This window comes from Engraulis encrasicolus, chromosome 8, assembly GCF_034702125.1.
Source record: "Engraulis encrasicolus isolate BLACKSEA-1 chromosome 8, IST_EnEncr_1.0, whole genome shotgun sequence".
In the NCBI taxonomy this organism is placed as follows: domain Eukaryota; kingdom Metazoa; phylum Chordata; class Actinopteri; order Clupeiformes; family Engraulidae; genus Engraulis; species Engraulis encrasicolus.
In genome coordinates, this window is record NC_085864.1 from 35,961,021 (window position 1) to 35,986,020 (window position 25,000).

The 25,000-nt window shown below is 44.3% G+C and overlaps 2 protein-coding genes across 2 annotated transcripts in view; one reads left to right on the forward strand and one right to left on the reverse strand.

Moving 5' to 3' along the window:
* Window positions 1-7,011: 7,011 nt before the first annotated feature.
* On the reverse strand, window positions 7,012-20,940 carry LOC134454527 (14-3-3 protein gamma-B). Its single transcript, XM_063205585.1, has 2 exons — window positions 20,695-20,940; window positions 7,012-10,466 (listed from the first exon to the last, which is right to left on the reverse strand). The coding sequence occupies exons 1-2, from the start codon at window positions 20,779-20,781 to the stop codon at window positions 9,810-9,812; spliced, it is 744 nt and encodes a 247-aa protein (XP_063061655.1). The 5' UTR covers window positions 20,782-20,940; the 3' UTR covers window positions 7,012-9,809.
* A 2,970-nt stretch (window positions 20,941-23,910) lies between these two features.
* Window positions 23,911-25,000, forward strand: part of si:ch211-105f12.2 (RIMS-binding protein 2-like) — a 4,924-nt gene continuing 3,834 nt past the window's right edge. The window contains exon 1 of the mRNA XM_063204453.1: window positions 23,911-24,114. Coding sequence (XP_063060523.1) covers window positions 23,911-24,114 — 204 coding nt within the window. The remainder of the gene's footprint in view (window positions 24,115-25,000) is intronic.

Below are 25,000 nucleotides of genomic sequence, written 5' to 3' on the forward strand. Positions count from 1 at the left end.
TGTCGTGCATTGATCCGCCAAAGGCGGGTCAGACGGCATTTCATTAATATGTCAACAAAATGGCAGTTACAGCGCGAGAAATTGTGAAACCGGAATATATCCTCTTTAGTTGACTACAACAGCCATTCTCTAATCTCCCTAGTATGCTGTTCAGTCACTGAGTAAAACTGAACCAACTCCCGCCTCGTCATTCATCGAGCCTGTTTGATCCGTCCAGCCTGTTGTGGCCAATTGAGTCGCGGATCCCCGCTCCCTATGTTTGTGCTTCTGACTCTGTTGAGCTCTACATTTCTAAATGTTAACAGTGCTCTGCCAACGCTTTAACATCTCACTCTGTAGGCTACTCTTAGGGAAATTATAGTCTACAGACGTGACTCTATCACTCACTGCGTTACAGCGAGGCTACAGTCTTTAAAGCCACTTCAGCTGTCACTCCCCTCGTCCGAGTCACTCAGCAGCGGCGCCCTCGGCGACTCGGTTAGACGAATCCTGACTGAGTTGTTGGTAGCAGCGAATCCCCTACGGATCGGATCAATCGCTTAAGTTTCGTTTTTGCCAGGAGTGTGCGAGTCGCAAGGCAACTCGGCAGCGGAAGCGAGTGGTCATCTGCTGCCCGCCTCCTGACTATCCCTGCTCAACTAGACTTCTGCTCCCAAATAGGCTATTTGACTTTTAGTCTTCTTAAATACAAACAACACACATTATTTATTGCAAAATCAGGAACATGCCGTTTCACTGCTGCCAAAGGCTGTTCGAGTTGTGGTTGCATGTTTAGTGAGGAGAGGTGGGTCGGATCGCAGCATGAGTTGAACTGTGACATTCATAGCCTAAAGTGAGTTTTGTTGATCAAACTGTCTTACTCTTTGATTTATCAACATGAATTGATAAATGGAACAACAAAGGCATAGCTATTTAACGGCAGAAACGTTTTAAAAAATACATTATTATTATTTATTTTTATTTAGGCCTATTTTAAATAAGTGATCCGTGTGATCCGAGTGATCCGTCTAATCCGGATACTCTCCTTGGAATGATCCAATCAACTCGGACGCCTCAAAGATTCGAGTTAAGCACCTCTAGAAGCGAGTGGGAGAGAGAGATGGAGGAGGATCGGCAAATGAGGAGGGCCGGAATTGAGCCCGTGTTGGCGGCAAAGTAACCCAGTGTCCCACCGTGTCCCACCCAACTCTTCCTACGCAAGTAGTAAACTTGGTACCCCTTTGGCAATATCAGAAAAAAGGTCTCACATCATCACTAAAAGTTAATACACTATTTTACCTTGGACATGCACTTTGCATATTGTATGTACTAGGCCTATAAAATCATTGTATGGGTAAACTTTTAGCAATATGATATTGATGGTGGGGGACAGGAGAAGCAGAGCGAGACAAAACTAAACCAATTTGCACACTTGCAGTGAATTCTGCTAGTCCAGAGTCCAATTTAACACAGGGTAACTGTGGCCACACCGTCGCCTCAAGATGGAAGACATGATAGTTCAACCAGAGAGGGGTAAAACTAACGGTAGGGACACATACACGCGAATTTGCGAACTTTGCCATTCATTCCTATGAGAGAGGCGAAGGCAAGCGATGGCAAGCGACAGCAAGCGAACAGGAGCGAAGCGAAGCGAAATTATTAAAGAAAGTTTAATGTTATGCAAATGAGGAGCGAATTCGCCTGCCACGGCCCAATCAAATCAACAACATAACTGTTCCATTCCATTTGATTCGCCGCGACGACCTGATGACGGTTGAATTTCGCCTCTCTTCGCTTCGCCTTGCTTCGCCTCCTATGTGTCCCTACCGTAAGCCAATTTGTATGGTACATTTGGCAGCACATTTGATGCAGTTGGTTCTACACTGGAACAACACTGTAAATGTAGGCTACTGTAAACGACAAGAACAGGACAATTCTTATTTGAAGTATATTTTAATTTCCAAACTTTTGTTTTTGAATCTATCTGTATCTATTTTTTTCCTACACTATTTGATTATTGTTACCCAACATCTGTGGGGATCTGCTGGATTGGCTACTTCAAACGAAATCTCAACAAAACGTCAACAAAGGCATTGGTCCTGCTCTACAAAAGCTTGACTGATTAGCACATAAAAAGCCTATAACATATCGTCCTATTTTACGTTCATACATCTTTATGGCCCCAGTGCCAGAAAAGTAGTGTGGTAGTCATCTGGGATGCGAGCTGAAGCTATAGCGTGGTGGTCTCAGACAGCATCAGCCAATCACAAGGCGACTTGGCGGGACGGAGGGGATGGGAGAGCTCCAGTGTGTGGGAATGCATGACCAGGCAGCCAGGCAGGCAGGCAGGCAGGCAACAGCATCCTTCCTCTTCATCCTCCCAGGGCCACTCACAGCTTTGCCTGGGCCCAGGACAAAAAGATCTGAAAGCAATTCCCTTACTCCATGCATACAATGTAATGGGGTGCCAATTATGGGCCCCGGTTTCCCTGGGCCTGGGACAACGGACCCTTTTGTCGTCGTCCTCCCCGACGTCGGCTTCCCTGTCTCCTCCTCCTCCTGCTCCTCTGAGATGTTAGCACGGCATCGTGGGTAATTTATGAAAGCCAGCGCTTTCCGTCCAAACCATGCTACATAACAAGCCCGCTGATGGGATTACTTTAAAGACGATGCCATGTTTTCTAGTGAGACTGTTACTGTGAGTGCGCATGGAGAAGCCTGATATCTGTTCAAGTTAAACCCAGTGAAGTACCATCTCTTAAGATATTCACATTTACCGCGTTTCTGTGGTATGCATTTCAGGCTGTGTTCGTCAAACAGTAGATGGGTGAATTTTGAATTAAAATCTAATATAGGCCTACATTTAATCGGGTTACACTGCACTCGTGACTACAAGGTGCCAGACAACTGTGAAAATTGAAAAACAACATATCTTAAATCACTTTAGATTTTTAAAAGGCAGAGCTTTTTGTCCAAGATCTTCCTCAGGGCAACCTGAATTAAAATCATAACAGGCCCAAGGCAAGTCCTTGATTTCTATTACCGGAATTCAAACACTGAAAACAGTCATCATTAAAATTAATATAGTTTTTACATCAGAACTCTACCTGTGAGTACCCCCTGGCTTGGGTTTATTGAAGGTCGAATAAGGATTTTCATAATCAATGCAGTGCTGCTGGTAGTTTTGAGACATTAAGTTTCATTACAGCTTCCCTTTGTGTTTTGTTCCCCTTTATGTTTCCGTAATTATATGAAAACCTATTTTCCTCTATTGAAATAACAGCCATTACATACCATTATCTGTACATTAGCGGGCTAAAAAATTCCCATGTCAAAATGATCTGTTTATCAGAATGGGTCATTTATGACCCCGTAGTAGTGTTATGTTAAGATCCTTTATGGATACTTTTGTAAATGCATCTGTCTGGGCCTTTGTCTGAGTTCTAGCTACCTAAAGCAGATTTATTTTTAAAACCAATTTCTCAAAGGCACCTGTCAAAATGATGATTCCACATGCATTGTAAACTTCTCCTTCTTCTTCTTCTTCTTTTTTATCTTCTTCTTCTCCTTCTCTTCTCCTTTTCCTTCTTCTTCTTCTTCTTCTTCTTCTTCTTCTTCTTCTTCTTCTTCTTCTTCTTCTTCTTCTTCTTCTTCTTCTTCTTCTTCATCTTCTTCTTCTTCATCATCATCTTCTTCTTCTTCTTCTTCTTCTTCTTCTTCTTCTTCTTCCCCTTCTTCTTCCCCTTCTTCTTCCCCTTCTTCTTCCCCTTCTTCTTCTTCTTCTTCTTCTTTCTTTCTTCTTCTTCGGCTTTCTTCTTCTTCTTCTTCTTCGGCTTTCTTCTTCTTCTTCTTCTTCTTCTTCTTCTTCTTCTTCTTCTTCTTCTTCTTCTTCTTCTTCTTCTTCTTCTTCTTCTTCTTCTTCCCGGCCTGATGCAACTAAAATGAATTATAGAGCGGACGTACAGACAGCTCCAGAGAGAGGGTTCTATTTCTATCCCAACTCCACACCTGTTCCTTGGCTTCCCTCTTCAAACCCACCAGAGCTGTAGCGCAGCGCTATGAAGTATAGCATGAGTACCATGTGCATGCATAAGAGAGAAGGGTCTTACGTAGTTGCTGCCACGCTCCTTCCTTAAGTCATTAGCTGCTAGTTAGCGTAGGGGGTGATAAGATAATGACCTCTGTGACATGTCTTTTCCTTCGGCTACCCCTTTGCTGCTCTAGATAAGTACACCGCTATGGCACCGAGTACATTCCTGGCATGTCAGACACCCATGACCTTCCCTCAGGGCTGTAGGAACTTAAGAAAGCCTCCCTGGCTCCCTGGCAAGAACATTATTTTGAGGATGCTGGTTTCGTTTGATGATAAATTATATGTTGTTTAAGGTATTGGTGGCTACATTAGAATAACGCACACAGCTACTGTATGGCACAGCTATGGCGCCAAGTACATTCCTATCATCTCAGATGTCCATGACCTCTCACAACTTCAGACAGGGCGAAAATTGTCGTTCCCAGGCAAGAGTATAATTTTGTGGCTGTTGTTATCGTTTGTCAATTTAACAAAGTAGACAATAAGTGTGAGAATAACACACGGCATAGAGTACATTCCTGGCATGTCAGACACCCATGTCCTCTGAGAGGGGTGCAGGAAGAAATACTGCGTCCTACGAAAGAACAAAATATTGTGACATCTTTGACGATAGATGATATCCCTTCCTGGCTTGTAAGACACCCATAAGTGCAGAGGGCTTCTGGCAGGGGTGCAGGGGGAAATTAAAAGGTCCTATGAAAGACCAGTCTTGGCTTTTGCTATGTTATGACAAATAACAAATAGTGTAATACTTATCATGTCCTTAAAAGCCTTCTGCCTCCTGCCCTAAAAGAAACTTGTCCCAGACAGGCTAGTATACCCTTGCAGTCAGACAGGTCACCCTTCCTCTCCTCCTTCTAAGCACCATGGAGGAGACAGTGAACTCAATGACATCTACTCACTGTATCCTCCCCTCACTGCACTGCAAACGCAAGAGGAACAGAGATGTGACTGGAATGTATCATCCACGAGAGCATTTTGGCCAAGCTGGGGTACCCAAGTAATGATACCAATTTCAAATAGTGGGCAGGGCTTGTACATTGAGGGAAGTTGGGGGGGGGGTTACACTGTGAAAAACTGAAAGAAAAGTCTGCGACACCAAGCTCCCGCTGCTCCTCTCTTCGGGCAGCATGCCCCTCATCGAGCTTGGTGTCGCGGACTTTTCTTTCAGTTTTTCATGGTGTTTTTGCTGGTCTTGCACCCAGTCTTTTTGAGATGGATGTGCATGTTTTTTCTCTTTTTAACTAGGGGGGTTACACTGGCCACCTCAAAACCCCCTGTAGGCACCCCAGACACAACCAATAGTAATGACTAGATCCTTGCCATCATTAAGGACTATATAAAAAAATCTCAACGGGGGCTCTAGGGGGGGGGGGGGGGGCATTGAGAAAGACTCCCATGCGACAATGCTTCATTGTCATTGGGGGGCATTAGTTTATTTTATTTTTTTAATACTAAGAGGGGCATTGGCAGGCTTATGGTAAGGCGGTGGTAGGCTTATGATGAGGTCAAGGGGGCGTTTATTCAAAAAAGGTTGAGAACCACTGGACTATAGCCATAGATATGTATGGCTTCTGACAGCTTCTTGAGGCAGAGCTCTGATATCACACTATTGGGCTGCACAGACAGACTGACAGACAGACAGACACCCTCCCATAGGATACACCTCGGGGAGGAGCGCCATACTGCAGCTGTAATTATAAGAAACGTTTGCCATGGGAGGGGAAAAAAACCTTCACTATGCTTTGCTATCTATTTTTACTTAAATTAAGATTGACTATATGTACTTTTACCAAAGATTATCTTAGTTCAAAATAGACCGTCTCTGCTTTTACTTTACTTGAACCTACATAAGCAAGCTTGCTAAGGTTTTCTAGCTCACAACATTTCGGTCATTCAGACCTTCCTTGGGTAACTTCTAGATCTAGATGTTAAATCAACTCTTCAAGTGACCTAACACTGCACTTTTAAAAAATAAAGTTGACTTGACTCTGGACCCAACACTAAAGCTGTCTCTACTAATCTCCATTCTGCATTTCTCACATATCTCCACCAACCTGACAGGTCCCCTTCTGACATTGAGGCCCCATGCTGTCACTTACACTTTCACTCCTTGGATAGGCCTGCTCCACAGATAGTGATGGGCAAAATGGATTCATTTGTTTACAATGCAGTGCCACATATTCCAAATGATTGGCTGGTTGAATGACCATCTGGTTGAATTGGACAGGTAAAACAAGGGTAGTTTGGAATAAGAGGCACTAGATCGCAACTGATGATGAATCCATTTTCACCCATCACTGTCTACAGACAGACCATTGATCAGTGGCCATAGATGCTGTATGTTATATCAGTGGAGTGGAACCCATTGAGACAAACCCCCTACTGACAAGAACCAAGTTGTAATGTCTGTATAACAAAAAGATTGACTGTGATGTGGTTATTCTGTTATGGCGTTAGTTTTTTTCAGTGAAGCCTTTAAAATGTGCCCTTAACAACACTTAAACAGTTAGACATAATAAACATGCCCTTAGTAGCTATGTTAGTTTGAGAGTCATTTAGAAGAAATCTCTGAATCAGATGGTTAGTCAGAATAGTCTGGTCCTGGCAGGGAGCACAGTGCAAAATATGACTGAAATGATCAAAATATTTCTTGCAACGTGTTGCTTACTGTCCATTTCACCATTTCCTTTTCAGCTTATTTTCCTACTACCAGATACTACAACTATTACCTCTATTAATAAATGATGCACTTTTGTCCTTTGATAAAGTACTGTATTACACCACCCGGTTAGTCCAAATGTATGCATGGAACAAAGCTTTAAACACATTAATGTGTACAGGCCCATTGTGTAGGCTGGTTTACTGTGAAGGCTCAGGCCAAGGTTCACTGCGAAGACTGGTAACCAAACACAAGCACTACGATTGACAAAACAACATTTGACAGACAAGACCTGAGGTATTTATTGATTATGTGCGGAACACTACAATTCAAACTGTGTGCCTATTGCTATCCCAGCCATGCTATTGATGATGTTCTAGTCGTCGTCAGTACTTAGTGGCTATGTGTACGTTCGTTTGTTTAATGGTTGTTCAATATCTCTTGACTGTTCTCAGTGTTGCTAGTGTGCTTGACAAAAAGAAAAAAAAAACAGAACATAAACGGAAAAATAATATATTGACACAGAGAACAAACTTGTCAGACATGGCTGACGTCGTGGCAAAAGCCCCATAATGGGAAAGGGTGGTGTCATTGACCCAGTTAGCTCCTCTGGGCCGCCCATGAAACTGCATTGTTTTCCCCTCCGAATGCTCCACCCACGGTCGTGTGGTGCCAATCACTGCCAGTCATTAGGCATATTAATTAGACACTACATACAGCGGGTGGGGCAACCATGGGGAAAAACAAGCAATTTCATGGGCGGTCCCAGAGTTGCCGACTGGGTCTATGAGTGAATGAGATATTAAAAACGCAACAGAAGTAAACAGGAAGTATCTTGTTGTCAGCGTTTGCATACTGCTCACTGTAAATTCAGTAATCTTTTCGTCTACCCCGCCATCATAAAATCAATGATCAAACTGTCAAAGCAAAAGAGAAACATGAAAAAAATAATTAAAAAAATAAAAACAAACACAAGAGAATGTGTTCCATGACATGGTGCATACACTTCATTAAGGCTGAAATAAAATAATCGAATGTCAGGCACACAAATGAAGAAAAAACACAAGAGTTTTACAAAATAAATGTTACAATAACAAAACAGAGGAACATAACATAATACGAATCAAAGTAACAGCATTCTGATTGTTGGTACCTCACCTGAATGGTTTTAGTAATTTAGTAGGTTTTTATTCCGTTAAGTTTCTTGAGCTAATTTGTAGAATAACAGCAGACCAATAGACAGGAGCAGTGGGAACCAGGGATTGCATTTGTAACCTTGTCAAATTCTTTTTTATTTATCATATTTATCATTACTTAGGCTTGTGTGCAACTGCTACATTATGACTCACATTCAAGATATTTGTCACTCAGGAGACAGCTATAAGGTTAAAAAACAAACAAACAAACAAAAATTACAAAGAAAAAAAATAAAGATAAGTGTATACTGCCAGGAAATAAAACTATGGTCCATGGTGTTAGTTGCTTACAGACACACTTCACGATCGTTTTATACCGTACATGTTTCATTGCATAACATGACAGGAAAAACACTCGTATACTTTTCTTAGAACCAAAGATTGTTTAAACAACGTCATCATTTTAATGTATTTTTTTGTTACCACCACAAACACCAGTGAATGAGGTTAAATCCCTGGTTTGTTTGCCGTTTCCCCCCTTAAATTTTTAGTTAAACCAAAGGAAAAAAAATAAAAACATGTTCATGTCACAACAGCAATGCTCGTAACAGATTGATTTATTGTTAACAATCACAATTTTGGTATAGCAAATTAAAAACAAAATTAAATCATTAAAAAGTCATAAATTATAAATAATCAAATCGAAGCCCATTTACTTCTTAACCATATGAATACGTAACACCCAAGGTATAAGTTAATAAAGTCAAGCTATTTTTATAAATACATCACCAGCATGCACAATATTGAATCATTGATAATATTGTCGTAATTATCTTACACGGACAAAACAGTTTAGTAGGCAAGTGCAAAAATAAATTAAACACAGAAGTAAACCACAAACTCTTGAAGCTGCTATATTTTTTCCTATTTTTCTATTGTTAACAGTTAAGTCTCCAACAGTAATCGCACCTCGATCTTTAAAGCAGTCAGTGGATCCAGTAAGGACACTCGGAGATTGATCAACAGGGGATTCTCACAAGGTGTTTCCCCCATCTCCCTCCAAACACCCCAGTCATACTTGTTCTCGGGTATATCAACTTTATTTTCTTTAAACCAAACAAAACGTTAAAAAAAATGTAAATAAATTTGGTTGAGTCATGGCTCCTCCACCAATGAGGGTGTAGGCCTCCTAGGCTGACTATCTGCGTGCCAAATAACTATCGTAAATCTATCATGTTAGAGGATACCGGAATACTAAACAGATGGACTTAATACATTTTGTAATCCGTCTTATTCTTCCTTATAGTCGTGAATTGCCACAATGTCTTACTGGGACCACTGACAACAACTTTTTTTTAACTGTCGCATTCAAGTGTTTATTTTTTTGTGATATATATTTTTTTAAACATCAGAACCTCTTTCAAATGCATGTCTACTACCCCAAAAAAATGACTAAGCAGCTTCCGGTTGAACTATGTCAGCCCAATATAGCCAAGTCTAAGGCTGCCACTCCCCTCCACCAAGCACCACCTGTGGCAACGTCAGTGCCATTATCAGTGGTTTTGGCAAACGTCAAAAGATAATCAAGAAGAGGGAGACCCACTCAACTATATATTCATATAGATATATTTCTATATATATATTCAAACTAAGACTTCAACCCACTGACCACCACCCCCCTCCCCCTTCGCCTCGATTTGTTTTTTTTCTTTTAACTTGTGGAAAAATAAACAACTGCCGCTGCCGTGGAAACCATTGGCTCAAAAGCTGCTTGCCAACCAAGAGTTCCACCAGCCATATTATTTATCTTTTTAAATGTCGTCGGTGTCAACAAAACATTTTTTTTCTCTCCTCAATTTTCTTCTCTTCCCCAAGAAAAGAGAGTGACACGCCTTTTGAAATTTTCTTTTCTTTTTTTCTGCTGTTTGTTTTGTTGCGTTTAGTTGTTGCCCTCCCCACCCTCGTCATCTTGCTGGTCACTGGTCCACAGTGTCAGGTTGTCTCGCAGCAGCTGCATGATAAGGGTGGAGTCTTTGTAGGAGTCCTCGTTGAGGGTGTCCAGCTCGGCGATGGCGTCGTCGAAGGCCGTCTTGGCCAGGTGGCAGGCCTGCTCGGGCGCGTTCTGGATCTCGTAGTAGAACACCGAGTAGTTGAGCGCCAGGCCCAGGCGGATGGGGTGCGTGGGCTGCATGTGCTCCTTGCTGATCTCGTGCGCCTCGTTGTAGGCCTTCTCCGAGGACTCCACCACGGTGGCGCGCTTCTCGCCGGTCGCCACCTCCGCCAGGTAGCGGTAGTAGTCGCCCTTCATCTTCAGGTAGAAGACCTTGCTCTCGTGCTGCGCCTCGCTGCAGTTCTTGATCAGGAAGTTGTCCAGCAGGTTGAGCACGTCCTGGCACACGGCCTCCAGCTCCTTCTCGATCTTCTCGCGGTAGGCGCGCACCATCTCGATCTTCTTCTCGTTGCCGTCGGCCGAGGTCTTCTGCTCGATGCTGGAGATGACGCGCCAGGAGGAGCGCCGGGCGCCCACCACGTTCTTGTAGGCCACCGACAGCAGGTTGCGCTCCTCGTTCGACAGCGCCTCGTTCAGCTCCGTCACCTGGGAGACGAGACACACGCAAAAGGAACACACACACACGGAATACACACATGCCAGTTACACTTATGGTTGGCTTATTTGGATGACATTATAATATAAAACACACACGGAATACACACACGCCAGTTACACTTACGGTTGGCTTATTTATAATAATAATAATAATAATAATAATAATAATAATAATAATAATAATAATAATAACTTGGTTTTATATAGCACCTTTCAAGGAACCCAAGGTCGCTTTATTTGGATGACATACTAAAGTCTATCCAAAGAAAACCTTTTGAGTTCTAATCTAAATACATAATTATAAACACCTAACACTACAAAACTAACAAACAACAGGAATATTCGCCACATCTTTTTTTTTGGTTTATTGTGCTTGGTGAAGGTGTACTGACCTAGCTCTCACAGACCAAATTAAAACCTTTTGTTGCACCAAAAGGTGCCGAATGCTCTCATATTCTTTCTTCCGAAGTAACTTATACCACTGTCAACCATAAGATATGGTACATGATAAATAAGCTCATACACCTATAAGACTGTGAACTTTTAAGAGATATAAGGAAGCGATCATCTGCAACCGTCATAGCCTACAGCTGAAATCAAGAGTTATCTAGAAAAAAAGCTACTCAATAGCTTAGCATATCATTCCCCATTAAAGAACACCTCCCATCCTTATCTGACCACAGCAACATCCATCTGCAACGTTATCTAAAACAAATCACACATAATTTTCCCCAGCACATCGTCATCATCATTAGCCAACCGGTTCTGTCCCGTGGTGAATGGGGACACGCTTGTTATTCGAGATCTCTGAAATAGCGATGAGCACATTCGCTATCAGCTCTCTGTGATCTCAGTCTTCAGCCATGTACACAGGAGAGCACAGGAGAGCACAGGAGAGCTCAGTAGAGGCATCCTCTAAGTCCCCTGTGCTTTACTTCTGCCAAAAGGGACAACTGCACATAGGGCCCCAGGGCAAAACACTTATCGGGCCCCCTATATGGCCTGACAAGATCACAGTTGGGCTCCCACCACCAATGCAAGAGTGCAATGGGCCCATGGGCAAATGCCCTGCACGCCCTCCCTATTAGCTCCGGCCCTGCTTCTGCCAAAAGGGACAACTGCAAAAACACGCGGGCCGGCGGGCCTTTTCATGTGTCAAGGGTCATCGCATTATGAACATATGACCTCAACTCTTTGTGCCAACACGGATGAACAAACAGAAACACGACACGATTACTCGGAATATGGGTGAACTAAGACTTCAATGCAGAGCCTCCAATGTACAGTCAGGTTGTTGCTACTGAAATGGTCATGACTCTCAGTAATTCCATAACAAGGTAGCTATGGTGAAGCTTTTCAGCAAATAGTGAGTCAACTTGCCAGCAATCCCATCTGCTGGCTTCCAAAACTCTACCACCTCAAAAGGGCGCAGAAGACATAAGGAACACAAAAGAACGTAGAGTAACATAGCCCTATAACGCAAACCGTACCTCCAGTGGCACGCTGTAATAGCCATTGAAAAGTTAAGTAGGCTACCATAGTACTACAATACTACGACACAACACAGGGCCTTTAATAATGCACTACGACTTGGTCATTGATTTCTGTTACGTAACAGCAAATTGATAACGTCGTGTCTTAACGGGTTAAAGGATACATAACACAGTCGAAAAGTATCCCCTTATAACCTTTATCACCTTAGAGTGACTCAGAGTGTCAAGACACACAACAAGGAATCTATTGTTTAGGTCATGGTACATTTTGGGGGGACAGAAGTTTTACAGTAATAGTAGATATTCTGGTGTTCTTATCTGAAGAGTCCCTGATTTTCGACCCAACACAGCACTCTCATTTCCCTCTTTCTTGAAAAGCCAGATCAATTTTTGTGGTTTGAATATGAATGTTACATTCAACGTCAATTAACAAGCAAAATGTACGGTGTACACAAAATTGTAATGTAAGACTTTGACGCAGAAGTTGAATAATAAAAAGTCACATTTCCCGATTAAGCAAACTAAATCAAGATGCATTTTTGAGATTTAAAAGGAGGCAAAGCAGCAAAAATGGTGCTGCTTTTCCTTCTGCACGATTCCCCGCGACCGGAGAGCACCTCTCCAACCAAGCTCTCTCCAGTGGGAAGTAGACCATCCTCTCCCCCCCCCCCACTCTGCCTTCCTCCTTCTCCTCTTCCCTTCTCTTCACTTCCCTTCCGCCCCAATGCAGAAATTCTGCTCAGTTGCATTTCGGTGGCAGCAGCAGCAGAGCAGGGAGAGGAGCAACAAAGACACACAAAGAGATAGGGTAAGGAGAGAGAGGGTACGAAGAGAGAGAGAGAGAGAGAGAGAGAGAGAGAGAGAGAGAGAGAGAGAGAGAGAGAGAGAGAGAGAGAAAGAGAGAGAGAGAGAGCGAGAAACAGCTAATGTAACGCACTGTGTGTTGCTGGCGATACGCAACTCCTAGTTTCCATGGCGATGCGAGAGCGCCACAGCAGCAGTGAGATTCTACTAGTTCCAAAAACTGTAGTTTGCTACGCCGGCACCACAGCTTCTACTGTAAAGCAGAGGGGAGAGGAGAGGAGAGGAGAGGAGATGCAAGCAGAGAGAGAGAGGAGAGGAGAGGAGAGGAGATGCAAGCAGAGAGAGAGAGGAGAGAAGAGGAGAGGAGTAGAGAGGAGAGGAGGAGCAGAGAGAGGAGAGGAGAGGAAAGGACAGGAGAGGAGATGCAAGCAGAGAGAGAGGAGAGGAGATGAGAGGAGAGGCGAGGAGAGAGAGAGAGGAGAGGAGAGGAGTGGAATGGAATGGAGTGGAGTGGAGTGGAGAGGATAGGAGAGCAGAAAAGAAGAGAGGAGAGGAGAGGAAAGGGGAAGGAAAGCAGAGGAGAGCAGAGGAGAGGAGAGGAGAGGAGAAGAGATGAGACAAGACAAGATGCGAGAAGAGCAGAGGAGAAGAGTGGAGAGGAGAGGGGAGCAGAGCAGAGAAGAGGAGAACAGAGGAGAGGAGAGGAGAGGGGAGCAGAGCAGAGAAGAGGAGAACAGAGGAGAGGAGAGGAGAGGAGACGGCATCGATATCATATCAGATATGCTGCTCAGCTCTCCTCTCAGGGAGCTGCAAGGGAAAGGGTAGGATAGACATGGGGAGACGGCTAGGGTTGGGGGTGACCAAGTGAGTGAGTGTGTGTGTGTGTGTGTGTGTGTGTGTGTGTGTGTGTGTGTGTGTGTGTGTGAGAGTGTGTGTGTGTGTGAGAGAGAGAGAGTGAGTAAGGGATTGCTGGGTGTTCAGTGGTCTCTGAGTACTGAGTATGTGCATGTGTTGGGGCGAATGGAACTTGGAGGGTGGGTGGAAATGCTTAGGGTAGGCTCAGTGTGAATGTGTGTGTGTGTGTGTGTGTGTGTGTGTGTGTGTGTGTGTGTGTGTGTGTGTGTGTGTGTGTGTGTGTGTGTATATGTGTATGTGTGAGTGTGTGTGTGTGTGTGTGTGTGTGTGTGTGTGTGTGTGTGTGTGTGTGTGTGTGTGTGTGTGTGTGAGCAGTTTGGTGGAGCCGAGGGGAGGGGGAGTGAGGCGAGACGGCGAGGCGAGGCCAGGGGGGGGCGGTAGGAGTTGGGGGGGTTAAATGTTCCCACGAGCACTCCAGGGCAGCTGCGGTGAAAGCTAAGACGATGGCGGCCAGTGATCACGAGCAGCGATCACGTGTTGAGGTGACCTTCTGTCGAGCACACAACAACCTTTTCACCTATCTAGTCTGTACAAAAATCACCCTCGCTCGCACTGGAGCCCTAGCCTGGTCCTGACCATCCCATAATACTACCATTTCATTTCGTATTTATGGTCTGGCATTTGTTTGCTCTGAAGCAATTGTAGGAAGCAGGAAGCTTGCATTCAGTTATGGTTTGAAATTATTGGACACCTCTCACCCAATCGCTGGCAGTTACTCAACAACAACATAGCGCAGACCAATGGCTCTGGCGCAGATGTGTACGTCATTGTCACGAGCGTCCTCCCCCTTTCGCCCCCACGTGGGGGGCGTATTCGATTATTGGCTGTTTTCTGGGGGGGCATTGCGATCAAAATTCTACTGCTCCAGGCACTCCACAGAGAAGCACGGCCAGACTACAGTAGTGGAGCCAATCCTTTGGCGGAAGTACGTAGGATGGCTCGCGAGGCTACTGGAGCCCCCCAAAAACAGGCATAATCTCCAAGTCCAGTTCGCCACAAAACCCTCTAAAACAACAGGGTAGTCCCCAAATTGAGACAGAGAACTTCAGTGGTCTGTCTGAGAGGTGACCCTAACATTGGTGGGTGTGCTGGAGCCACACCCCCCACACACACATAACCCTATAGTCCACCTCTCACAAAATAACCCTCTCGCCAAAATGATCTCCAAAATAAGACACAGGACTTCACTGCTCTGTCTGAGAGGCGAGCCCAACGTTGGTGGGCTGTGGGATGGAGCTTTCACCCCAAAGAACACCCATGCGTCGCCCCCTCTAAAACCCCCTAGCCAAAAGCATGACTGCTTGGATCAAAGATAGGTCTCCAAACTGAGAAAGAGCATAGGGGAGCCCATGGACGAGCTACAAGTATGAATGACATTCTACACTCCCTTGGACATGCCAACTGGTGTCAATGACCGCGCCTGCTCACCCCAAGCATGGGGCGGGGATAGGGTAGGGTTAAGGAGGGCAATGATTAGGTTGCAGCTCTTCTGGATTTTCCTAGAGTATACATGATATGGATATTAGACAGACATGTGGCACATTATTTATTTTCCCCCCATTTGTGTATCGATCATTTTTTGCGGGCCTCCTGTGTAGTAGTGTGTTACATATTGGCACTTGTGCTGGTCTGTCCAATGTGATTTTGCTATGGCCATCAAATATATGTTTTGAATTGAATTCAACATGCCCCACGTCTGCTGAAAAACCACAAAACCTTTCAGCTACCATCAGGTTCGGCAACAATTTTCCTTTCATTTCACCAGGTGAGAGTAAGTGCAGTATGTGCCTTGCTCTCACACTGCTATTTCTATTGCCATTTTTGTACCATCATGACATAACACTGCAAACAAGATTGTTCCCAACAATCAATTCCTCTGCATAAATATGTACTGGTACAGGGAAATGATCGTTTAGACTACTAGAGGAACCCTTCACTTGCTGCGATGAATATTGCTGCCATGTTTTTTTTCTGTTTTCAAATTACAATTGATTTCCACATCGACTCTTGTTATGTGTGTACAGTGAAGACCGGGGTTTGAAACCACGGCAACAGGCAGCCTTTCCACTTTTTCATAGTAATGCTCACAAAAGGAGAGTCGTGGAAGCACATCAAGGGGGAAAACCAAACACATCAAGGGGGAACACAGACCAACATACCAAGGGAAAACTATTAGTTGAAATTCTGGCACAAGGCGGTAATTGAATAAGCCTGCGGCTGCTGTGCCTCGTAGTACCGGTAACAGCTGGAGTGAGTCTATGCTGTTTCTCTGGTGTTGAGTCAGAGGCAAGTGCAGTCTCTCTCTTGAGCGATTGTGTCAATGGGGTTGATTCCTTCGAAATCAAACTGGCTTAAGAATGCTTAAGAATGTGAAGGATTGTGGTTAGAGTACTGTAGGTATTCAACTATGCTGCTATGCTTTCAATGTTGACCCTCTCATGAATATTTAAGTAATAATAAGCTAATACAGCATTTACTGACCTAATGACAGTAAGTTTTGCAGCCAAAGATGTCTATTACTGGAAATTCAAAATGGCGGACACGTAGAGGAGCCACCTGTTTATGTATGATTTGTGTAATTTTCCCTGTCATGATGAATACTTGATTTTGAAATTTTGAAATTGATGGTGGTAGAAAATACTCATAAAAATGATAACATTTGTAAATGACTAAAACAAATTCACATACTCTTTTACTCTACTTTTAAGCCAATGCATTATAGGCCTGATATGCACCCCTAGATTAATGCACAGGCTTGATATGGCTTCAGCCTAGGAACCCCCACCATCCACATTGGAAGAAAAGATAGAAAAACTTCCTATTCATTGGTTAAAAATGAATATTTGAATGAACAAGATGCTGACTGGAACATTCGCCTTCCACAGAACCATGGAGTTCAGAGTTAGTCGGTTGGTGACATGATTCACATAGATTCAAATACTTCTAGGCAGCGGCTTTCTGTTCCCTAGAGACTAACACGAAAGACCTCCAAAATAAGCAAAGATAAACTAGAAATTAATTACATCTTATCTTTACTGCACTTCCTGGAACTATAGTGGAACTATGTCATTGGCGATCTATGTGTCAAAGTCTCCATGAACCGCCATTGTTGTGCAAAATGGAACACTGGGGTCAATGGGATTAGTCTAACTCTTACTTCAATGTCTCTGGCCTTGCATATGTAAATATCAGACGTCATCATGTGTGCCACACAGTGATGATGATTGGTGATTTCCATGCGCCTGTTTATAATGTATGATGATGACAACCACTGGTATACTGTATACAAAAGCTGGATGGATCCGCAACTACATCAAAAAAGCAAAAAGCAAAGAGGTCTGATCCATTATAGCCTATCAGCAATCTGAGCGCTCACGAGTTGTTGCACTGCAATAACGTCTATGTTCAGGGCCTCGGGCAGCTTTGGCCAGTTTATCTTTGCTTATTTTGGAGTTTTGACTCCAATTCTGGGCCCCCCTTCTCCCTGGGCCCAGGACAACAAACCCTACCCGACATCATGAATGAATTTCAGTGAAAACTGACAATAAAGTCTAATCGTATCGTATAATTTCCTCCCGACACATATGACCTCACTGAGTAACTGGTCTACCTCGCTTGAGTACTACCGTACTCATTACAATCAGCTGGTTGGATCAAATCTGTGGCAGCAGGGATTTTACTTTCTAATTGACATCTTACCACACCATACCCAGTACCACCCATGTGGTTCACTGAAAGTCAGACAAATGTCACTGTTTAAAATGCAGAAACCCTCAACTTTCAGGATAGAAAAGCGACTTTGGGTGCAGGGGGAAAAAATGATCAAATTAAAGCAAGCAGAAACCACACTCTCAAGCTTGTTCTCATTACATTACATTACATTATATTTCACTTAGCTGGCACTTTTTTATCCAAAGCGACTCACAGTTATTGTTAGGGTATTGGTTACAGTCCCTAGTAGAGCAATGTGGGGTGAAGTGCCTTGCTCAAGGGTACTTCAGCCATGGAGTGCAATAGGGAGTGGAAGGGTGGGATTCAAACCTGCAACCCTCTGATTTATAGTCCATCTCCGTAACCGTAACGCCATGGCTGCCTCATTATTTATTAATCCATGTCCACCGCAGACGCGTTTCGGCCAAAGCCATCACCAGCGATTTTCTAGAAAGCAGTGCATACCTTTAACGCCAGCCACATGACGTACACATGCAACTTTTGCAATGTTACAGTAATTCAACATTTAGAGAGTCAATTTAACATCTTTTAGAGTGTATTTGGTCCCAGAGTTCTCTCTAAGTGGTACTGTAAAATAACACTGCCTTTTTGTACCCTTATCTATTTCCAGCTTAAACTCAGCCTGGGACGATGACGTCACTGTCTTTGGCATGGCAAGTGACGGGCCATAAAACCTCTAAATTGCCACAAACTAATTTCCCCCAAAAAAATCCAGAAGGAAAGGGAGGGGAGGGGAGGTGATGGGAGGGGATGGGAGGCGAGGCAGGGATTTGTCATCGTCATGACTCATGGCCCATACAGACGGCGGGTAACGGACGGGCAGGCAGACCTGTCTTTAAAGGAGGTAACTTAACCATCGTGCTGGGTTACAACTCCACCATCACAGTAGGTAACTCAACCATTATGGGTGTCAACATGACGGCAGCTGATGCTATGAGATGATGATACGTATGTGTCCAAAAAACTCTCGTGGGGTTAACAGGCCCCTTCCTGAAGTGAAGAGGGGGTGGGTCTTGTCTCCCCTCTCTTCTCTCCTCTCTGCTGTTTATCCGGGGCCATTCTAACCTTGATGAATTGCAACACTAGGCGAGCACACCGGAAGTTGTCTGCCATTACATGCTCATGGAGTGAGAGCACACAGGAGGATGTCTCCTGAGAGAGCTGTACTTACAGTAAGACTGGGCCAAGGGCCAAAACGCTCTTTATTTCTTACCCGACTGATTTTTTGAAGAACATCTATGTAACTAACAAGTGATTAGTTGTAAAGGAAGGCATGAAGCGAGACGTATGGTTTTAAAACACCTGAACCTGGGGTTAGTTGCAGACAGAGGCAAAAGGGCCAAGATCACAGTATTTCTTCCTCATCCCCAGCTGAAGCTTGGCTATCCTCTCTAAAACACTACGGACAAAAACGCAAATTAAAAACGCTCATATTTTTTTTTAAAAGAATAACGTCTAGTTGTAGGACCCGGCTGGTATGACTGGCTTTTGAAATGCACAGCTCATGAGTAGTTGCAACGTCATTTGGGGAGACGTTTGTTGAATATTTAATGGGATTGCAAAAAAAAAAAAAAACGTGTGTCAGAGTGCACCTCTCCAGCAAACCACTCACCCCACCCCACCCTACACCACCCCACCCTCAATCACTACCCTCAGCCAGCCCCTGCCTCGCCTCCTCCCTGGAAGATGAGGTGACTGCACTGACAAAGCAGAAATGAGAAAGGAAGGGAAAGGAAGGGGGGGCCGTGGCGGGTGGTGAGAAGCGAGGAGGAATCCCGCGAGCATATTTTCTGGGGGTGCCATCCTCTTTGACTACCTGCTCTGACACAAACTCCCCCGATGGGGCAATAGCCTACTACACCACCCACCCACCCATCCAGTTCCTCATCAAGGAGGAACCTCTCTTTCCTAAGGAAGATTTTTTTTTGCTGGCCAGAGCAGAAAAGCCTCCACCAGAGCAGAAAAAAGGCTGCTGCACCATTTTACCGATAGCACTACCAGCCAATCACTTTTTCTGAAAGGGACTAAAAGGTTAAGTTATAAAGACTGGCCTGCCCCGAGTCCAAATGTTCAGGCTGACTAGTAGGGCCCTTTTAGGCCCTGTTAATCACTACCAAATGGTTTGGATGATGGTGGTGATGGTATGGTCTAATAGCTCGTATTTTTCTGATTTCGTCAAAAACAGCTGAAGATGATTCAACATTAGTTAACATGTCATAGCTCACTGAGTATTCTCTCTAATGTATCTCTATCTCTCTCACACACACAGAAGTACGCACACACATTCATACTTGAAAACACTCGCACACAATGCGACACAAAATGTCTGCAGCTGTCTCTAAAAAACACAGATAGATGGTATTCTTTGACAATTATCCAGCCAAGATCGAGCTGCGCACGAGGGTTTCAAATACCAATATCGAATGTGTATGTCTTTGCTGCAATATGACAACGATGGAACATTCGGGAAGGATTTCTGCTGCCTCCTACGTCTGTTAGGAGAAAATCCTCAAATAGCTTCCATTTCAATGCAGGGATGGCCCAGGACATGATTAGATAAAAAGAATGAGAACATTGTGAGCCAAATTCATATTACACAATAAGGAAAAAATATGGTTCATTGGGTTGGAAGTATTTGAATTGCATGATGCAATTCAGGGTTATGGTAATGGATGACTCAGATGTTAAAACATGGACAATATCGTGGAATCTCGATGCCATGGCTTCACATCTCCACTGCCGCTTCTGCGCGTTCAGATGAAATTGCCCGTTTGGCTGCAATTACGAATGACTAAGCAACTTTGGACATGGCAAAGCGTATGTGTTTGTGAACTCGATGACAAACCAACATATAAATGATACAAATCACAGTGTGTCGCTAGAATGTGTCTGACATTTTCCCGTCGTCTCATTCATTACATTGTAATGTAAGACACGGGAGGCACCGCCCAAGGTCCAGTCCGTCTAGCCTACTCGTGGTTCCTCTCCTCTCATGCGCTTCTTTCACACTACCGTTTCAGCAAAATTGCCCATCGGACTACTTACATATCATTCTGGGGTAAATAGTAATTCCTGAACGATTCCTCGTGATGAAATGTCATTCACTTGCCTCCAAAGCCCTCTCGGTACCAACCATCAAATTGGCACCAATGCAATGAATGACACGGTTCAAATTTATGACATAACAAAATATGATGAGTCTTGTGAATGAATGGCACTACTCAATGTCAATGAAAGTGAAATTAATGGTAATTATCAAAGATATGACTCACCGATTTCATGGCAGCTGCCATATCATCGTATCTTTCAGCTTGTTCGGCAAGCCTGGCTTTTTGAACCAGCTGCTCGCGATCAACCATTTTGACCGGTTATGGGGATTTAGCTCGCCTCTGTTCTGAGATGAAATCGTGGAGAGAAATATGCGCTAATGCAACGCGGTGAAATTGAACGAGGATCTCGGTGCAGCTGTTGCCTGCTATCTGCGCTCGTGCCGACGGGACACCCTAGCCCCCCTCCTCACGCCTCTACGAGGCGACGTCATCACTCTAAAAAGGTGGGTGCCTGGCTCGTGATGTAACAACCCATGTATGGGGGCCCAGAGGTCTCTCGCATGGGGGAGACATGGCGGGTGTCTGGTTTCGGGAGTGGGACCCCGCTCCCCCAGTGTGCTGTGAAGAAGGGGTTCAGCTTCATGCATGGCTTTGACATTGAAGAAAGGGGAGAGTGCATATCTGTTGTTTAAGGAAAATAAAATATAAGATCTGGCATACAATTTGGTCAACATAACGTCCTTTAATCAGTGTATTATTGGGAAAATTTGTGGTAGCCTATTATTGGTGCAGTCATAGGTAAGCGGTTAGGGTGTCAGACTTGTAGCCCAAAGGATGCCGGTTCGACTCCTGATCCGTCAGGTTGGTAGGGGGAGTAATTAACCAATGCTCGCCTCCATCCTCCTCCATGATTGGGGTACGCTGAGCATGGACCATGGACCCTTGGGGTGCCATTGAGGGCTGCCCCATATGGGTGATATGGGTGGTATTTTGTTGTGTGCTGTGGAGTGCTGTGTCGTAATGACAATGGTAGTAGGAGTTTTCCAATGGGGCTTTCACTGCTTTCACTTATTGAGCACCTGGTGCTTAGTGCTGAAAGGCCCATCTTATTGAGACATTATTGGTATTCCATGTAGTTTTATGTCGAGCCAAAACTGTGAATATTGCCAGGAGCTAAAATAAAGTAGACAATAATTAAACCAAAACAGCCGAATGGCATTAACGACTTGTCACGACTTTCAATACATCCAACATCCGAGGGGGAAAGCAATATTCAGACATACTGCTATTCCGACACCCAGCATGCCGTAGGGTTAGGGTTAGGGTCAGGGTCAGGCTTAGGCTTAGGCTTAGGCTAAGGCATCCACTCTCCCTAAACTTAAAAAAAAACCTGAGCAACGTAGCACAAACCATAGAAATGGCAGATTTTGGTGGGAAACGTGCCAGTAGTCAGACAATAAACATCAATGTCTGAATAGCGGCATGTAACCCTCCATCCAGCTGCGTGCCATATGCAAGGTGTCCAGTTGAGGTCAAAGAGATGGACTTACCTCACTGACCTACAGCGCATGCCAATCCTCCATTCTTGACAACCACGTGGAGCTTGAAGAAGGAGGTCCATATTCATCACAACAACAACACCCATGGCCATCCCACTAATACACCACAGTATAAACACACACACACACACATATCCCAGCAGTCTTGGCCAGGCAGTGGAATGGAGGAGGTGTTACGTGTTCCCAGGTCCAGGAGGTTCTTTAAAGGTCGCGGTCACCAGTGTAGGTTAACCTAAGGTGAGCCGCAGGTCCACTTGGCACAGTTTTGGCAGCGCCTTTACAGCCAATTAGCCGCGTAACGCTAAGGGCCGGATTAGGACAACTTGGACGTCATGCCATTATTTCTGTCTCGGTCAGCTTCCATATGGGACAGGACACCTGCAGTGCCGTTGGCTGGCTGATGCCGTGTCTCCTCCTCCTTAGCCTCACCCTGCCTGCCTACTGTATACCTGCTTGCCTGATAGTTTATCCATTGACAACAAGTTACCTTAGGAGGAGACTCTGGCATGTTGAATGAGTTACGGAAAATAAATTCCAGAGGGTCATAACATGCCTGGGAGTGCCCCCCTTCTCTCTTTTTCTTTCTTTCTTTCTTTCTTTCTTTCTTTCTTTCTTTCTTTCTTTCTTTCTTTCTTTCTTTCTTTCTTTCTTTCTTTCTTTCTTTCTGTCTGTCTGTCTGTCTGTCTGTCTGTCTGTCTGTCTGTCTGTCTGTCTGTCTTTCTTTCTTCCTTTCTCCCTCTGACCCTTGACCTCTCTTGTTTTCCTTTCATCTCTGTGCTCTCTTCCTGACCTCTACAACTGTCCCCAGTTGGTTCAATTCAGTATTCAGTCTGACCCTCCTGGTCCCGCCCCCTCCAATGCTCCATAACAGTCAGTCGTAATCAGCGTCATTCATTCCTTTGTTTGTTTGTTTGGTTAGCTCGTTCGGCCATTCATTCGTTTGTTCATTCACTCATTCATTCCCTCACACTTAAGCTGTTGTTGTGATAGGCTACTGTAAGCACACCAAGAGATAATGGATGCCATGCATGAGCCCTGTACGAGTGCTACTGTACTACTACTGTATGTTTGTGGTTAGTGACATTGCTCTTGAGTGTATTACTGTAAAAAGCACCAGATCATTGAGTCATTGAATAGCACCATATCGTTCGAAAACATCATATCAAAGTGTTGTTGCTGGAACCGCATGTTTCTCTGTCTTACCACTTGATTCTTGCTTGTTGTCTCTCCTTCATCCACGACAATGTCATCTGAAAGGACCCCCACCCTCCCCCCCCAGACCCAATCGATACAATAGTAATGAGGACCCAATACTGAACCCCTCTCTCCCTGGGCCGGCACAACTCACCCTTGTGTCTTCCCATGTTTGCTTCCCTGAGCATAGGATATTATGCATCATCATCATCATCATCATCATCATCATCATCATCATCATCATCGCTCACTCACTCACTCACCTCAAGGCTAGACACTCCCTCCCACTAAAAGTGTCTGTGTCACGTCTGACTGGCAAACTTGGATAGAACATTCAGCCATTCTGTCAGAAGAGGATTACCACTGGAGGGCTTGGGAGAGGATTACCTTCGTTAACTCCGTCGGAAGCGCAACAGGCGACAAAGATATCGTCTGGTGTTGTTCCCACACGCCACAAACCGCCACCGACCTGCTGAGGACATTTCCAAGGGAGCGCAACTTCACATCAACACAATCTAACTTTTGCATATACGGAAACATTTTCAAGGGAGCACAATTTAACACACACATACACACAGACAACAGCACTACAAACACACACACTCAACCAAACAAACAAACAAACAGCGGCATAGCCTACATACACACGCACGGAAAGAAGACAGCAGGACTCCATTTCTGGGGCATGATCGGGCTGGATGTGTATCTCTACCCGGACGGTATTCGGGTGGCCGAGCCTGATGACATCATCCGCTGGGAGAAGGAGAGGGAGCTGTACGACCCGCATGTGCGCCTGTTCGTAGCCCTCTTCCCCTACAACCCCTCGCTCATGTCCCCCAACCCCAACAAGGCAGAGGAGCTGCCCTTTCAGAAAGGACAGATCATTAAGGTGAGCAGTGCTGGGTATCATTGTGTTAATGTGTTGTTCTTATTTAGAATAGAATAGAATAGAATAGAATAGAATAGAATAGAATAGAATAGAATTTCTATTATATTATATTCTACTCTAAGTAAGAAAAATGGAATAGAATAGAATATGTAATATGTAAACCCATATGTAAGTAAACCCTTGAAGCTCGCTCCCGCGTTCGCCTGCCTGCCGGCTCTGGCAGCTCTCCTCGCCCTCTGCGTTGTGTTATGATATAGTGGTGGCCAGGGCCGTAACGACACATTTTCAAATACCGAGGTCAAATATTGTATGCTGTACTGCATATTGAACATTTAGAATTCTTCAAATTCTTCAGTGAGAGTCTTAAGATTGTTTTCATTAATCACTGTCTTGAAGATAAATGGGGGTGGTGTATACTTATCATTGTTGATCATATATCGCTCTTCATCATACATTTTACATTTCTGAGAAAAAATACAGAGGACATGACCTCTGTGTCCTCAATGGTAGTTACGGCCATGGTGGTGGCTGACAGGAGGCACAGCCGATTGGAAAAGGGTTCAAGTGACACGGAAGGGGTTCGGGATCGATGGGTTGATTTTTAATGTTGAATTCTGGTGGTTTACAGGATCTCTATAGGATTGATAGACAGGACTAAGATCAGTTTTCAGACACTAAAAACACATTACTGTAAGAGGCTAACATTGACGTTAGCATTCATAGAATAGAATAGAATAGAATACAATAGAATACAATACAATAGAAAAGTTTCACAAAACAAAATACATGTTATTGTTACAATGCCTCACTTTACCCTAAATGGAAAAGAATAAAACCGAACAGAGCCGAAGAGAATATCTCTACTGACACTGTACACATGTGCATT

What these genes read in the sequence shown, in the direction of transcription:
- LOC134454527 (XM_063205585.1), bottom strand. Translation starts at nt 20,781, where the DNA reads ATGGTTGATCGCGAGCAGCTGGTTCAAAAAGCCAGGCTTGCCGAACAA. An exon ending in TGGCAGCTGCCATGAAATCG is followed by an intron (nt 10,467 to 20,694) that starts GTGAGTCATATC and finishes CTCGTCTCCCAG; the next exon opens with GTGACGGAGCTGAACGAGGC.